Genomic DNA, 16,690 nt, shown 5'->3' with positions numbered 1-16,690 from the left:
TTTTATTTATTTGCATTTGCTCACGTGTGCATGTTTAATTAAATTTGAAGCGCCTGAGAAGCGGAGCCATCGAGGCTATTTTTTTGGTCATTTTTTGTTCTTTTCTTTTTTGCGGCAGGAGAGGCCGCCCACCGTCGAAAAAGTTATGTCTAACAGCAAATGGAAGGGGCGGCTGGCGGCTGGTGGCTGGCGGCCCACAATTCCTGGCATATGGATGCAGTTTTCGTAACGAAAATTGAGTTGGACCTGACCAAATTGCGGTTAGGCCGGGGCATGCCGCACCATTTTCTAGTTTCTGTTTTCCTTTGGCCTGGCTCCCCATCTGCGGGCGAGGAGGCGGAGGCATGCAAATTGGAGCGTGACTTGTATTTCGACAGTGCACCTTTGATGCGCGATAGATCGCTGCTGGAGGAATCCCAGTGCCTCCCCCCCTCTGCTCCCTCTTGTGGGGGCCCAGCTGAAAGACTCCTCTGCTCTTCCGCTGCTTTCCTTTGATGTGCCACAGATATCGACTCGGGTTTTCCAGCTTTAACTAGCCAAGTCCTTGCGGTACAGCTTTAGCTTTGGCTACGACTGTGTGCCAGTGTTGACAAATGACAAACAGACGACAGACGACAGACGACTGGGATGGCACAAGAGGCAGCTAAAATGCGTTAATTAAATTGTCTCTAACTGCTTGAATGGCTTAGACACAGGCCCCTTCCCCTTCCCCAACCCACCTTAACCCCCACCCACCCCCTTAGAGCGTATGCGTGTATCTGCTGAGCTCATAAAATTTGCAACATTTGTTTCTGGAGAAAAGGGAGAGATTTTTGTGTGTAGAATTTATGCGCCTCATTAGTTGCCACAGAGAGGGGCACACACACAGACACACGCTTACCATCATTAGTCAGAAATGTTGTGTGCGCCTAAAAATATGCCAAGCATTTGGCACAAAGGCGACAGACGCGACGCTCCGCGAGGCGGCAGTCAAATTAAATGGTTTCGCCGATGTTTGACATATTTCAACACTTAAACAAACGACGGGGCACACACACACATACACACAGGCATACAGGTGCCTCTGCTATAAACAGAGGCAAAGATTTTTCATATTTGAAGCCGCATATATCATCATTCCAGAGTGGGGCAGCAACCGCCACTCGCTGAAAGGGTTGAAGTGTGTGCTCACCCTCCCACCCCCCTCCCCCAAGTGTGTGGCGGGGCGGGGGGGGGGTGCACAAGAAAAGTAAAAGTGCTCCCAGAGAGAGAGAGAGGAAAAACTCGGCTGGCTTTCGCATTGATTTTGTTTTTTCCTCAGGACCAGGCCTTTCCGCCGACTATTTGTTGCTGTTGGCCCCCAAACCTGCTCCACCCACACACCCACCCACCCACCACCCCCCCCATTCATTTCATTTCACATCTCTGGGTCCTGGGTCCTGGGTTTTTATTTTATTTTTATTATGACGCTGCGACTGTGTGCCGTGTGCCCGCTTTTGGCCCTGTTTTTCTTGGGGCCCGCGTCTCGGCGTTTGCCTACTTTTTATGTGTTTTTTTGTTTATTTGCGCCGCTTTGCAATTTCAAAAAGTGTTCCAGCCAGCAGCCCCAACGAGAGCAAAGGCTTAGCGGGGAAGGAGCTGGAGCTGGAGCTGGAGCTGGATCTGGAGTGTCCTTCTCCCTTGGTCTCCGGGTTGAATGCCTCCTCGGCGCCTTGGACTATTTTCTTCCGTGCCGCGAGAGATGAGAGAGGCGGCTTGCGTGCTCGTCTGCCTTATATTGCAAAAGCGAGCATAATAAATATTTGACGCTTCATAAATCTTTAAAGAGTTGCCAAAAGCAGCGAGTCCTGAATGCTGGGCGGCCCGAGGGCAGAGCCTCCCTCTTCTCGGGTGCTTAATGGATTTGCTACTTTTCGCCGGCTTCGGGCTTCACGTTTATGCTAATGATTTGGCTGCCGTTTCTTTCGACTGCAATAGGAAGCGGCTGACAACAAACAGAGACAGAGAGGGGGGGGGGGGGGGGGGGGGGGGGGGGGGGTGAGAAAGGGATGGCCACTTGGGAAACCCTTGCAAATTGCACGGCCAGCAGCAGGCAGCAGCTGGAAGGTTGCCTTTTGCCTATGAAAAATCTTTGCCTGCACTCTGGCAGGGAGGGAGGTAGGGGGGTGGGTGGGTTCGTGTACTGCCGCCATTTTTGATTTCCCCAATGATTTGTATTAACATTTTTAGCAGCACTACGCATCCAAGCGTTGATCGTTCCACACCTACAGAGAGTCTCTTCCCCCTCCGCCTCTCCTGCTCGCGTCTTGCCACACACAGACCTCATCCGACCACAGACAACGCTGGTCAATCGGTGGTGCCATGCGGGTGTGGCACACACACAAATGAACTATTGTTTCTAAAACGGGATATTGCGGGCAGATAGCAGACAGAGAGAAGTTCCCTCTGGGGGGAATTCGGTGTATTTCTTGCTTCACTTTCGGGCGGATATTATGTAATTAAGATCCATGCAAATTCTCAAACCTTCCCAGCATTCGACTGGGAATGCGGGGGCGTGCAGTGGGGAGAGGGGAGAGGAGAGGGGCGGCAGTGGAGTGGAGTCCTTGGCGGTGGCGTCGACCCAGTTCATTTAAATTTGGCATAGTGCCAGGCCAGGGCAGCCAAAGCCAGTCGTCGGGCCAGGCAATGAGCATTAAAGTTCTGCCTCAGCCTCAGCCTCGCATGCCCCATGCCCCATGCCTCGCATGCCTCGCATGCCTCGCCTGCCTCGCTCGTGTCTGGGGCGTGTGTCCGTTCAGGCGTTGCTTGTAGCTTTGTTTGTTGTTAAGTGTGTTAACAGGGTTTATGCTGCACACCCACACCCATACACAGCCAGGCTGTCTGCCTCTTGCCTCTTGCCGCTGCTCTCCCTCTCCCTCTCCCTCCCTCTCTCTCGCTGTGTGTGTGTGTGTGTCTTATTAGCGTTCACTTGCCACTCATGCAGCATATGCTTCACGTGGCGCTTTAAAGTGGCTTCGGAATACACATGTATTCTCTCCCTCTCTCCCTCTCCCTCTGTCTCTGTGTGTGTGTGTGTGTGGCTTTAAGATGGCCGCACAATGGCTTGTAGCACACTTTAGTGCGCGCTCTGGATCCCTCTGGCTGACAACTTCCGACAGCCTGTCCATCCACCAAGGCAGCACTGGCATCCATCCATCCTTCCATCCCTTAGCCAGGCCCCCGGAGCCACCCCCAAAGGTGCAGCTATTATTATTTTTGTGAAATAAAAACCGCAATTACCTGAGAGTAAAATATATATGTGTGTGGCAGTCGGACGGAGCAAATAAACCAGAGGACGGTACCGTCCCGCAGTACACGAGCATTTCTGTGTGACATAAAGCAAACAATATGGCGACACGCAACACTAAACATGCCGCAGAGGCGGCACAAGGCAGGCGGCAAAATGGGGCACAGACTTTTGCTTTTGCTGCTTCTTAAAGTGTTGCCAGCAACAATGTTGCCGCTGACGCTGACGCTGCCGCTGCCAAAGCCAAAAGTAGCAAAAACTGTCAACGAGCTAGAAACTGCCCCGCACGAGCGCGTCAAAGAGCAACTGTGGGGGGCTAAGGGGGGTATACTCTTTTAATGAGGAAGTATATACATTGATTCTTGGTTGCAACATGGGGGTATAGGAGTTTGAGAAGAGCAACACACACAGAGAGGAGTGTCGTAGGAGAGGGAAAACTCAACAGTATTTCAATTAAATTCAATAGAATTTATTTTGATTAAAAAAAAAATAATAAAAATAATAAAAATATTATAAAAAAATAATAAAAAATAAAATAACATATTCAATATACAATAAAATAAATAAAATATTCAATTTATAATAATAAAAAAAATATATAAGAAAACCAATAAAAATATATACAAATAAAATTTAATTTTTAATCGAAATATTTAAAACTTAAAAAAATAATATATTTAATTTGTGGAAAATACATACACCTATTTTCAATTTAAATAAATACATAATAAATTAAAATAAATATAAATAATAAATAAAATTTTAAAAAATGAATACGTAATAAATAAATAAATAATAAACAAAAATAAATATAAATAATAAGTAAAATAAAAAATAAATAAATGCAACATAAATAAAAATATAATAAATAACAAAAAAATGTAATTGAAATATATTTAAATTAAACTTAATTTATATATGTATTATGTTTAATTTATATTTCATATTTAAATTAAAATTTTAATTAAATTTATTAAATAAATCTAAATGTAAATATTACAAATTTCAGGCATTTTTCACTGGGCTGTAGGTTCCCCTTTAATTAAAATCTTAGTTTCTCCCATTGAAAGGCCGATTTTCTTAGACAATTCCCGAGTAGAGGGTACCTTTTAGTCGTAGCATATACCTGTCCCCTCTTGTTTTAGTTGCCAACTAATGGCAGGGGGAGGAGGGTAAAGTGTAAAATGAAATTATGGCAAGGCGTCAATGTGCGAGAGGAGTGCCTCGGAGCAAAGCAGGGTACGGCCGAGCAGCTCCAGCAGGAGCTTCGTTTGGCACAGGACCTCCACAGAAAGAGGGCAAAGCACCTCCAGGAGCATTGCCAGTGAATCAAAGAGGAGTGAGGGTATTGCTCCTGGCTCCGCCGGATCGCTGGAGGGACGGGGGGTGTGCTCCCCGGCTTTTCCCAGTTGCATTGTTCTCCAACTGTTTTTCCGCTACTCTTTCGTCGTTAAGCACCGAAATTGAGTAACTGCACGTGAATGAAAATGAAAACAAAGCCAAGCTCTGCGCTCCGCTGCGTTGCAACATTGAGAGGGGCAGAGAGGACTCAGGGGAAAGGGAGGGGGAGGGGGAGGGGGCGTTGCACCGAGACTGGCGAACTTTCACGCTAAAAACTTTTGCATTTCTTAACTAGTTTTTGTTATTGTTTTCCCTTAGCCTTGCCATTACCCTTACGCTTGCTGCCCCGGCACAAAATGCGGCAAATGAAATTGCCCCCGCGTGTCTCTGTCTCCCCACCCAAAAAAAAAAACAACAACAAGGGGCCACGGAAGGGGGCAGCCAAACAATAATTGAAATAAACACTTAAAAACTTTGACTGCAGCACTTTCTCCTCTCTTCTGTTCTGTTCTGTTCATTTCTTTCGTTTTCTTTTCTTTTCTTTTTGGGTTGGGTTTTGGTTTTGTTCTTTGCCTTGTTTTGGGTTGTGAGGGCGGGGGGGGGGGGGGGGGGAGTTGGTTTCCCCTGAAATAGTTGTCCCTTTTGGCTTATAAACGTGCCGCGTGCAGCAGTTAAATAATATTCCGCTGCCCCTCCAGCCATGGCTCTGGCAACAAAGCGTATTAATGTGTTGCATACTTTTGTGCGCTGTGGCACAATCTAATTACGAGAATATCTGCCACAGCCAGTGGACAGCAGGACAACCGACTGCTGTTGTTGTATTGTGATTTAGAGACAATTACGCAGAATATAATTAAGTCGTTGAAGCGTTTAAGCAAAAGTCAAGCAGAAACAAGCAGCAGCGGCAGCAGCAAGGACAAAAGTCTGGCCAGAGTCCTGGCCACAAATGAAGTTTGTTTTGTGCGGCACAACATGTCCTCGGGGCCAATGAGAGACAGCCAGCGCGATGCCCTTCGTGGCGCAGCGGGTATTGTGCATTTGATGAGTGTCTTGGCAAAGAGGTCTCTCCTTTTGGCTCGTTGAACACCTGTAAGGAGGCTGCAAGGAGACCCCTCCCTTTGGAAAGGGTATCCTCCAGACACAACATTTATTGTATTTTGCATTTGTCACTCATTAGGGCTTCATCGAGGACTAAAACAGGGCCCATATATCCCCGAATCTAGCCCCGAAAGACTCTATCAATGTCAGATTGATAAATGGCATCTCGTTGGCCTCTCTCTTTCCCGCATGGAAGGCCCATAGACTGCTTAATTATTGCATATAATTATGTGGCTGAGATTGGGGCCAGGCGAAACCATAAATCGAATTGCAGTTACCCTTCTTAGTCTTCGTAGACCACACACAAAAACCACTCTCATTCTTGGCCCTAACAAATTGCTCTCCAATTGGTCATGGCCCATTTAGTTTTGGCCCATTGGCCGGCTCCCGCCTGCACTGGTCCGTTCCTTGTTAGACCCTTGTTTGCCTGTCGCTTTAAGCTGTCCGAAAATAGGTTTTTCATTTATCCAAATTGTTCGCTCCACAGCCATTGTTTTTGCCTGTGCCCCGCCACAAAAGCTTCACTAATTAATTTGATATTTTTTTCTCCTCCTCTCCGCTCCTCTTCCCTGCTCTTACGCTCCTGTTAAATAGCAAAAATTAATGCCAAGGCAACACATTGCGGCGCGTTGGGGCTGCGGCTGCGGTTTCTGGGACGCCGAGAGGCGTTTCACCGATAAGAAGGCGCTCAAATGGCTCATAACATTTTGTGCCTCCTTTTGTTCTAGGTACATTTTTTTATGGACATTCCAAGGCACGGACAAAAAACAGGAGAAGCGGAAAAATTAATATCAATTTTCGAGCTTTGTCTATGGCTAACAACCCTCGTTGTTGTTGCTTGTTGCTGCTGCTGTTGACGTAGATTATAATCAAATGTATTTTGTTCCGTTCTGTGAATAATTTTCCTTGCTTTTTTTTCTGTTATTTCTGGCATACCTGCTAATACCCAAGTACCAGGGTATAATGTCTCTAATGAAATGTATTTTAAATATCCACAAACTGCAGCCCTTTTAAGGGTACAAATGATCTATCTATATCTTTCTGTGCAACGAAATTGTCTGTATCCCACAACGAGAATTAAGTTTTTGCCTAGAACTTGTTGCTTTCAAAAACCCCATTGAGTTTGGATCATTTTTAGAGGCAAACCAAACAAAATTTGGCTCTTGGAACACCTGGCCTTCGCACACCTATTAATGGGAGAGCAATGCGCTTTTCGTAGCATACTTTTAGGACTCAAATCAAATTTACGATCTTAAAAAATCTTAAACAAAATCCTGAAACAGGATTTATCCTTATTACAATTTTTTTTGTAACCAAACTGAAAAAATTATTTTTAAATCAAATTCTTAATTATAAAAATTAAAAAAAAATAATTACTTATTTGATGTCTAATAAAAATTAATTAAAATTATGACAAAAAAGTATTCCTCGCTCTAAGCCTAGTACAGGGTATCTGGCTTAGAGATTTTTCCCTTTAGATAATTTCCCTAGGAATGAGATTTTTTTTTTTTTTTTTTAGTAGAATTTTTCATTTTCCCCCTGCCTGTTTTTTCGCTTTGTTTTTTTGGTATTTTCTGTTGCGTGCCTTTGGGCGCTATGAATATGTCGTCCTCTGGCTAGCTATCCCTGGGTCTCCATGGCTCTCCCTGGGTCTCCCTGGCTTTATTATATTAATAGCAATTACTCATAATTACTCGCTCTCTGTTTTTTTACGCGCCTCCCCCTGCCTCCTCTGTCTCCTTTCCCTGCAATTAACTTGATTACAACAACAGTGACAGCATTCTCTGTGTCTATGTGTCTCTGCGTCTCTGTGTCTCTGCGTCTATGTGTCTGTGTCTGCACTGCAATGACCCATGAAAAGGGGTCTGCTGGCCACGCCTGACCACGCTGGAGGGGTGCGGCCGTGCGGCAGTGAAAGGTTAGCCCGAGAGCACATGCTTATAAATCACAGAAGCTCCTTAAGCTGCTCCTACTGGTGTGGCTCTGGCTCTGGCACAGAGTTTTTCCTTTCGTTTTTCACTCAAATTCAGTTAACTGCCTTGAGGGGCTCTTTCGCTATCTCCGTCTCCGTCTCCATCTCCATCTCCATCTCCATCTGGGGGCTCCCCTGCAAGTGAGGATATTATTTTTCGCTTTTCAGGGGCTCTTCTGCCACTGATAATAGAACATTTGGCCGCAAGACAAATTGTGTGCCTCCGCACACACCCACATACACCCACACACCCACACACAGGCACACAGACAGTCGTGGGTAATGTGAGAGGAGAGTGCTCTCTCTTGCGCCCTCCCCGTCTTTCCCTCCCGGCGACAATCATCATCAGTGTCAGCAACAGGAGGCGGATTCCTGGCTGTTCCTGGCTGTTCCTGGCTGTTCCTGGGCTGCCTTTTGATTCCGCGTTATCCCACAGCCGCAACGAACCCCATCGCATCTTCAATGTTTTTTCCGCTGTAATTGAAAAGCGCCGAAAAGCCAGCTACAAGTGGCGTGTGGCGTGTGGCAGAGGCTGGGGCTGAGGATAGATGAGGGAGGGGCCAAGGCTCTTCCACTCTTCCACTCTTCCACTCGCTCGCTGATTGACAACATATTCAAAAGCCAAATCATCGACTAATGCTAGTGCTAACGAGAGGGAGACATCCTTGCTGCTGGCAGACAGCAGCCGGGCGGCGGGCGGCGGTTGGCGGCATGTGCGAAAATTAATTAACAAAATTGCGTTTTAAAAATGAGAGACGCGAGGCGTCGCGAACGAAAGAAAGAAAGAAAAGGTTGCAATTACCGTTAATGAGTTTAATGCCAAAGGCGGGCGCCAAACGCATCTCCAGCCAGCTATCCTTTACGGCCCAGGCCGGGACATCCCCATCGCCCCCCGCCCCCTTCCCGCTAATGAGGAGGTTTGCAGAAGTTTCTCTGGGATACCCTTTTGCAGGGCGGCTACCTTGATTCTCACGGAAGGACTGGCCAACCCAAAGGACACGTAGATATAGGGGTGGCAGGGGCCTAGAGTATCTGAAGTTTCCTTTATCTTTTTTCAAGACTTTTTCGTCAGTTTTTATTAAGAAAATATTTTACTTTCCTTTGCACTTGACTTCACTTTGAAGGGTGGAGTGGGGGGAGTGGGGTCAAGAGGGCACGCAACAAGTCAGGACGGGGGGACCTTTGACGTGGCCTCAGAAATTACCCTTTTTACGTGGCACATTAATTTCGAGCTGGTTCACTGGGCAGTCCTTTCTCCTGCTGCCGCTGCCGCTGCCGCTGCTGTCAGGACCTTTTTCCACATTTGACCAGTTCATTGAAGCGATTTTGAGGCAAGCAGCAACTGAACTATTGCCATGGCTGCCCCCTGAATGTGCCACAAATGGCTCTAATGACTCTTTGACTCCTATCCAATCGATTCGTAATAGTATCTGTCGGATTGCTTCACTGATATTCTCACTTTTTCACTCTCTGTGGCAGTCTCTGGTCTCTGCTTCTTTGTTTTATTTGATTCGATTGGTAATTGGAAGCCAATTAGTGGCCAAGTGTTAAATTAATTACCTAATGGCTGTCAGGGTTTGCTTATTGAACTCTTAAATAAAATGCATATGCATCTCTCTCTGGCTATAAAAGATAGAAAGATACTCTTCGATGGATGTTTGTTGACTTAATTATATTTGCTGAGAGAGGGAGGGAGGGAGGGAGAGAGAGGGAGAGAGAGAGAGGGGTAATCAGAGCCCTGGAGTAGGTTGCCAGAGTCAAGGGCTGGACAAATACCACAGATGCAGGGCCGAGGTCCGAGGTCTCTGACAATGGCAAAGCAAATATTAAACTGCCCAGACACGTAAGGACTGCCAGGACTCGGTGTGTGTGGTCAAAGCCAGACTCCAGGATCATCTTAGGAGGAGCCTCCGTTTGGTAAACTTAAATATTTTATGGCAGCAGAGCGGCAGAGCAGCCAGGTAAGTGCCAGTCGCATAGAAATAAAATTGCATACTTTACGGCGCCGGATGCGGCAAACACTACCCACACGACGAGGAGGAGGAGGAGGAGTCACCCAACCCAACCACCCAAGAAGGAGTCCTGTCTGGTCCTGTCTGGCTGTCGTTGAAGCTACAATTCGATGAAATTTATTTACAGTTAAAAAACGTAGACAAGTGCCAAAGGAAAATAGGATACCCAGACACGACTCCGGTGCCGTTGCCGCTGCCGCTACGTGTGCGTGCCACACTCTACCCGCTCTGTGTGGCAGGTTTATTTAAAATTCAATTATGGCACACAATTGTTGCTGCCTCCCACCGTCCGTCGCAAATGCCAAATGAAGTGAGATTTTTTTATGAACCCAGGGATCCCACTCCACTCTATAAAAAAGGGTCCTGCGAGATGGGTTTTCTTTCTCGTGACAAATTGGAATTGAATTGAAATTTCTGTGTGTGTGTGTGTGTGTGTGTGTGTGCTATAAAACGCTTACCAAATAGTTCAGCTTATATATAAATTGTTCATCGATCCTTACCTGCAAATAAAATGGAAACGAAAGAAATCGGTTAGACATTTTATTGCGGTTCTCAATGCCACGGAAACGGGGCTTAGATCTCTAGACATTTCGACAATAGACAATGGAATTACGTTTACAAGTACAACAATCTCTGGGGGAATATCTAGAGAGGCACACACATATCAAATCTCATACGACAATTACTAATTAGAGAGAGAGAGAGAGACAGACAGAGAGAGAGGGAGGTATACACAAACAAAATATAATAAAAATAAATCTAGACAAAATATTTATAATTGTAATAAAAATCATTTAATGAGCAATATAATTATTCTATGATATAGATTTACATTTTGAAAATCTTTTAATGATGGCAGGAAATTGCCTGCCCTCCCCACCCCTCCCCCCCCCAATGGCATATCACTTTTCAAGGTCCTGGGTCCTCGGTCCTCGGTCCTCAATTTGCCAATCTAATTATAAATTGAATGTCGCTAGAAATGGCGTCGGGGTTTCTGATAATTTTTAATAATTCCCCAGTGCCACGGTAGCCCTGTATCCTGTATCAACAGGAGCCCTCGTTCTCCTTCATTATTGTCTGTCATTGTGACACCCGAAATCTTGTCAAAGAAATCTCAATTATCAGCTTTATTGATTTGCATAGCAAGCGGAAAACCAGTGAGAAAAGCAGAGAGAAAAGCAGGGAAAACAACAACAACAACAGAAAATGGTAAACAAGCCTCCGCACAGCTCCATTCTCCATTTCTGTCCGGCTTTTGCACGCTTTCCGTTTCTTTCGGGCGGACAGAGAGAAAAATGTTCATGAAAAACAATTACGATAAAAATGTGGGTCTCCGTTTCTGTTCTCCCCTCCCCTCCCCACCCTCCCACCAGCCTCTTGGGTTAGGTAACGGCAACCTGCCCAAGCGACAAGCTTCGAGCACGGATAAAAGCAAATTATGATAACAATAAAGATTTAACTAGAGAGAGAGAGAGTGGAGAGTGGAGAGTGGAGGGTGGAGAGTGGTGGGGCATGGATAGACCGTCAAGTGGCATTGCCATTGACATCCCATCCCCTGTGCCGCATTGGAATCGTCGATACAAAGGACACGGCAGACGGCAGACGGCAGACGCAGGGTATCTGCCGCCGAAGCATGGGACAATTTAAATAGACATTTATCTTGTGGCAACGACACAGCGCAGGTTGCGGCGCACACATACACGTGCCGTGCCGTTGGTGCCTATAACAAAATTACAGGAGACTGCGACGGCGGGCCTGATCCATGACGATGATGACCCCCGACCCCCGACCACCGACCCCCGACCCCCACGCAGCATTTCGCTGACATTGATGATGTGGATCAGGAGAGAGCGGGAGGGGGTGGCAGAGAGGGTGGAACAGAGAGTGGGTTTGTTCTTGCTTCATCTTTTTTTTTTTTTTTTGTTTGATTTTATTTATGCAACAACAACACAGCCGCAAGATTTCTTTGCCTATTTTCTACTTTCCCTTTTTTTTTTGTTCTGTTTTGTTTTCCTTTCTCCCTCTCCTTCGAGCTTCTTCTTCGTTCATTATTTTCTTTATAATTTTTGGCTTGGCAAATGTTTTTCAAAGCATAAAAATACTTTTACATTAACTTGTTCTAACAACACACAACGCACTGTGCCACAAAAAGTTGCACAACATTTTCGGGGTTTGCTTTTAACGCTCAACGACTTTGCGTTGGGCAGTGGAGGGGGTGGAGGGGGTGGAGGAAAGAACAACAACAAGTTATGGAAAAGTGTCTGCCAGTGTGCGAGTGTGTGCTTTTCTTTGGGGTTTTGGCAAGAAAGAAAGTTCCTTGCACTCCTCCACACCCACACACCCTCTCTATATCCCTCTCTCCCTCTCTCTCTTTGGTGGGTCCTTGGCTATATCAACATAATTTGCGTTAAGTGGTGTTCGAGAAAGCAATGCGCCGAAAAAAAAAAATAGAAGAAACTTGGAACATTTACGATTTGCTTAATGCGTTTGCCTATCTATCACCCCCCCTCACAGCACCCTCCTCACAGCACCCCCCCTTCTAGCTAGCTGCCTATTAAACTGCCATAAAGGCCATGTCTGGCTGGCTGGCTGCCTGCCAAGTGGCAGCAACAGTTAACCAGTTTTCCCGCCACAGATACACCGAAAGAGCGGGGGTCCCCACCGATTTTGGTATTGGCCTAATTGGCTGCCTGTTGTTGGCTGTTGTCTGGCCCTGGGGCACCGACCAACAAAAAAAATCTGTTGCATGTCCCCTTAATAACATTTTTGCAGATAAGTCTATATGTTCGCCCGTTTGTGCACCACGTGCCTTGGATTCTTGTGTTCCCTTTTGTCTAGGACTCCTCCACCTCCTCCTTGGCTTTAGATTTTGGCCATATCGATAGCAAAAGCACAAAAAACAGAAAAAAAAAATCCTATACGTATTGCATATTTGCTTTTGGGTTTTTCTACATTTTTATGGCTGCTGGGCAAAATTTATGATTTCCCTTTATTTTCTTTTGTTCAGAAAAAGGATGTGCTACCTGGAAGGGGGCCAGGACCTGCCATTGTGTGTGCTTTAAGCGCCTTTAAAATTTACATGAATATCAAATCAGAAGGCGGCAGCAACTCCAGCAGCAGTTTATGGCAATTAAAACAAATTAACCGAGCGACAGGCACAACACAACAACAAAGGACCGCTCCCCCCCCCTCTCCTGCAGAGGAGGGGTATCAAAGTTCAAAAGCCGCCTGGGCCTAGGCCTGGGCCTGGGCCTAAGCATAAAGTTGGCTAAACAGCAGCCAGATGGATGGATGGCTGCTGCCGTTGATGAGTCGCCTAATGAACTTGTGTTTCCCATAGAGAGAGGACGAGACGAGCAGCGGGCAAATACAAGGCACAGACAGAGTGGCAGAGAATTGATTTGCATAGCAACCAGGACTCCCCACCCCCCGCCCAGCCACCCCGCTAAGCAGTTAAACTATTTAAGGCATACAAAAGCAACAATTGGAGGAGGAGGAGGAGGAGGAGGGTGGTGGTGTGGCATCTATGGCAACTACAATTCTGGGGGGCAAACGCCGCAGGCTGAAGTGTCAAAGACTTTGGGCAGCTGCAGAGCCAACACAAATGTTGACAGGCTAATGAAATGCGAGGAGGTTCTGGGTCCAAAATTGATACACTCCCGAGACGGAGAGCAGAGAGCAGAGTAGTCCCCGGCGACCAGTGTGGCAGGGGACTCTCGGCTATGCAAATCGAAATTATAATGAAATCAACCATAAGAGAGAGCCCCGGCCAAATTGATTGATGGCACAGTTTCTGGTTCCGAATGTCTCAATATTCCATATCCAACATTTATGGCCTTGATCGAGAGCCCAGAAACAATTTGCCAGCTAATTTGTGGACCCCAAAACAGATACACTATCCGTATTCGTCGCCCAAGTGGTAAATCACTTCAAGCAAGGAACCACAGGAACAAAAAACCGAAAGAAAAAAAACAGATGGCAAAGATGTTTATCTACGAGGGGGCGTTTCCCCCCCCCCCCCCCCATCCTGGGGGCAACGATTTGCTATGCAATTTTACACACTTGACCATTAAACGTGGCCATTGGGAGCAGTTTGCATAGCAATGAAGCCAAAAGGCGCACAGCACAAGGAGACCAGAAAAGCTGTATTCCGAATGCTGCTGAATGCTGAATGGAGGAGCCATAGAACCATAGTCCGGGGTTCAACTTGATGAAGTATGAATGATTACAGAGACAGAGAAAGAGAAAGAGAAAGAGAGAGACCTAGAGAGAGATGATGGCCCGAGCTAACCGCATTGAGGAGGTGTGTCTAGTTGACTGTAAAAACTTCAATGAATAAATTTTTCGAAGCTCTCCTTATTTCTCTCTCTCTGTCTGTAAAGGGCATAAATACAAGTCCAGTCACATATACATATCTGATGGATGGAATGGGGCAGATGCCGGCCTACTGCAAGGGCAGCAAGTAAATTGATCGAAATGAGAATACTCATAAATTTGCATAGCCACAAAAAGTAGGGAATTTATGGCCCGGGCTGATCGGAACTGAAACAATTTTGGGATAGAAAAAAAAAATGTAAATAAATAAAAGGTGCACGTCATAAATTGAGAGTCAGGGGTATGGCCATTTAACCCATTAAAGTCCTAAGAAATTAAATAAAGAAAGACCCCTGGCACTGTCCCGCCCTGCCCCCCTGCTGACACTTGACGATTTGTCATGTTGACACAATAAAACGTCAGAGAACGTCGACTGAAAAGTCCAAGAAAAAAGCAGCAGGAGGAGGCGGAGGGGGAGGAGGAGGCGGAGGAGGAGGAGCAGCAGGAAGCTTCGTAGGAGATTCCCTGGAATTATGACAAACTGTCTCGAAAATGCTGCTGGAAAATACTGTTAACGTTTTTGAGGCAGGAGAACCTGGACAAAAGGACACAGAGAGCGTGGAGTGAACTCGGGCCAAAGGTTTTTTTTCGTCGAGTGACGAAACGAATGAATAAAGGAGCAAACGGAACGTGGCACGAACGTATGAGGCAAATGTCTGTTGATGAAAATGATGAAACAGCAAGAAAATATGCCAGGAGGGGGGCCGGGGGCCGGGGGCAGGGGGCAGGTCCTTGCAAATACAATGAACTTGACTTGAAAGTGGCGCCCGGGCGTCCTGGGCGTCCTTCTCTCTGGCCTGATGTCTGCATTTATGAGCATAAAAAATTGGCACCGCATTTACACAGACAATCAAGAGCAGTCCTTGGCTTTTCCGCAGTCGGTCAGGGGGAGGGGAAAATCGCTTAAAAGGCAAAAAGGCGACAATGGCTTTTGGCATTTTTTTTGTTTTCTATTTTCCTGCTGGAAATTGCACAACTCATCAAAAGTCTGCGTCTCTCCGGCATTTGCATTTAGCGGAAAATTCCATGTTGATTCCCCCGACAAAAAGGTGACAATTGTTGGGGCCTGCATTTAATCAAGAGCCGGTGCCTGCCTGCCTCATCAGAGTGTTGCCACAAATTAGTGATTAGCATGTGTTTATGCTGCCCATAAAATATTCTATGCCTCTCAGAGGCCCAGCGGCAAGGAACGAGGAGGAGTGCATAAAAGTTTCTGCATAATTCAGGCACCGCGACACACATATTCTGTCTTCAGTCGTCAGTCGCCTCTTATAATAATAATTAGACAAGAGAGCGAGGGACAGAAAGGGGTGTCTCTCTGCCTCTGCCTCTGCCTGTGTCTGTGTCTGTGCAGATATTAATCAGCCTTCAAGGCAGAACAAGGACTCCCATCGTCGTCCTTCATCATCCTTCGCCCGGCCAACGCATGAAAGATGGAAACTTTTCACCCGCCACAAACTTATTTTCAACAAATTAATTTTACCACTCGCCCAAAAAAGGATGCCTCCTGCTCGCTATTTGCTCAAACTCTAGTTAATGAAATCACCTGCACTCGACTCCACTCCACTCGACTCCCGGCCGCACAGATTGCTTGCCACAGAGCGAGTGCGAGTGCCAGTGGCAGTGCCAGTGGCAGTGGCAGTGTCTGTGCACTGAGGGAAAAATGAGGCACATCCATATTTAGATTTGAATCAGAAATAGTGGAATTAAATGGCAGTCACTTTGATTCAAACATAAATGTATTAAACAAGATTTAATCTTAATATAAAACACCTTAAAATAAATATAACATATTCAATTTGTGGGAAATACATATATTAAAATTAAAATAAATGTATAAAATGATTTAATTCCGATGCAGAAATTTTTAATTTAAGATAATGTATTTATTAATTTTATGCAAAAAAATATTTCGTTTAAGTATAAAATATATTTAATCAAAATATAAAATATATTCATTTTAATAATCAAATATTTAATTATTGAACAATGAAATATATATGATTTAAATATGAAATATATTTAATTTAGATATAAATATATTTTGATAAAATAATAAATATATTCATTTTAAATATGAAATATTCTATTTAAATAAGAAAATATTTTATATAAATATAGAAAATATTTAATTGAAATATAGAAAATACTTCATTTAAATTTAGAAAATATTTCTTTCAAATATAGAAAATATTTTATTTCTATATAGATTATATTCATATTTATAATTGAATTTTGAATCATTGAAAAATCAAATATATTTATTTTATGTATGAAATTAATCCACCAAATATATTTCTATCAAATTATTTAATTTATATATAAAAATAATTATTTAATATAAAAAAAATATATTTATTTTGAATATAAAATATGTATCTTTAATTTAAATATAGAATAAATGTAATCATTTGAATAATTAAATATAAAATATATTTATTTGGGAAATAAAATATGTTTATTTTCAAAGCGAAAAATACTTCTAAAAAATCGAAGTGAAAAAACGTTTCTTTTCACTTTTTCGCCTCGCGCAGCAAATTCCATAAAGTCCTTAAATCCAAGTCGAAATATTTAAATTTCAGTGCTTTTCCTCCCAAAGAGTGTGGCGGGCAGGGAGGGGGGAGTGTG

General features: G+C 44.7%; 1 protein-coding gene across 1 annotated transcript in view; it reads right to left on the bottom strand.

The window, feature by feature from the left end:
* Nucleotides 1-16,690, bottom strand: part of LOC6588054 (polypyrimidine tract-binding protein 1) — a 151,161-nt gene that overhangs the window by 58,185 nt on the left and 76,286 nt on the right. The window contains exon 6 of the mRNA XM_026990999.1: nt 10,147-10,188. Coding sequence (XP_026846800.1) covers nt 10,147-10,188 — 42 coding nt within the window. The remainder of the gene's footprint in view (nt 1-10,146; nt 10,189-16,690) is intronic.

This window comes from Drosophila persimilis, unplaced genomic scaffold (genome assembly GCF_003286085.1).
Source record: "Drosophila persimilis strain 14011-0111.01,24,50 unplaced genomic scaffold, DperRS2 tig00000000-arrow-pilon, whole genome shotgun sequence".
Taxonomy (NCBI): domain Eukaryota; kingdom Metazoa; phylum Arthropoda; class Insecta; order Diptera; family Drosophilidae; genus Drosophila; species Drosophila persimilis.
This window is presented reverse-complemented; position numbering and strand designations above follow the sequence as displayed.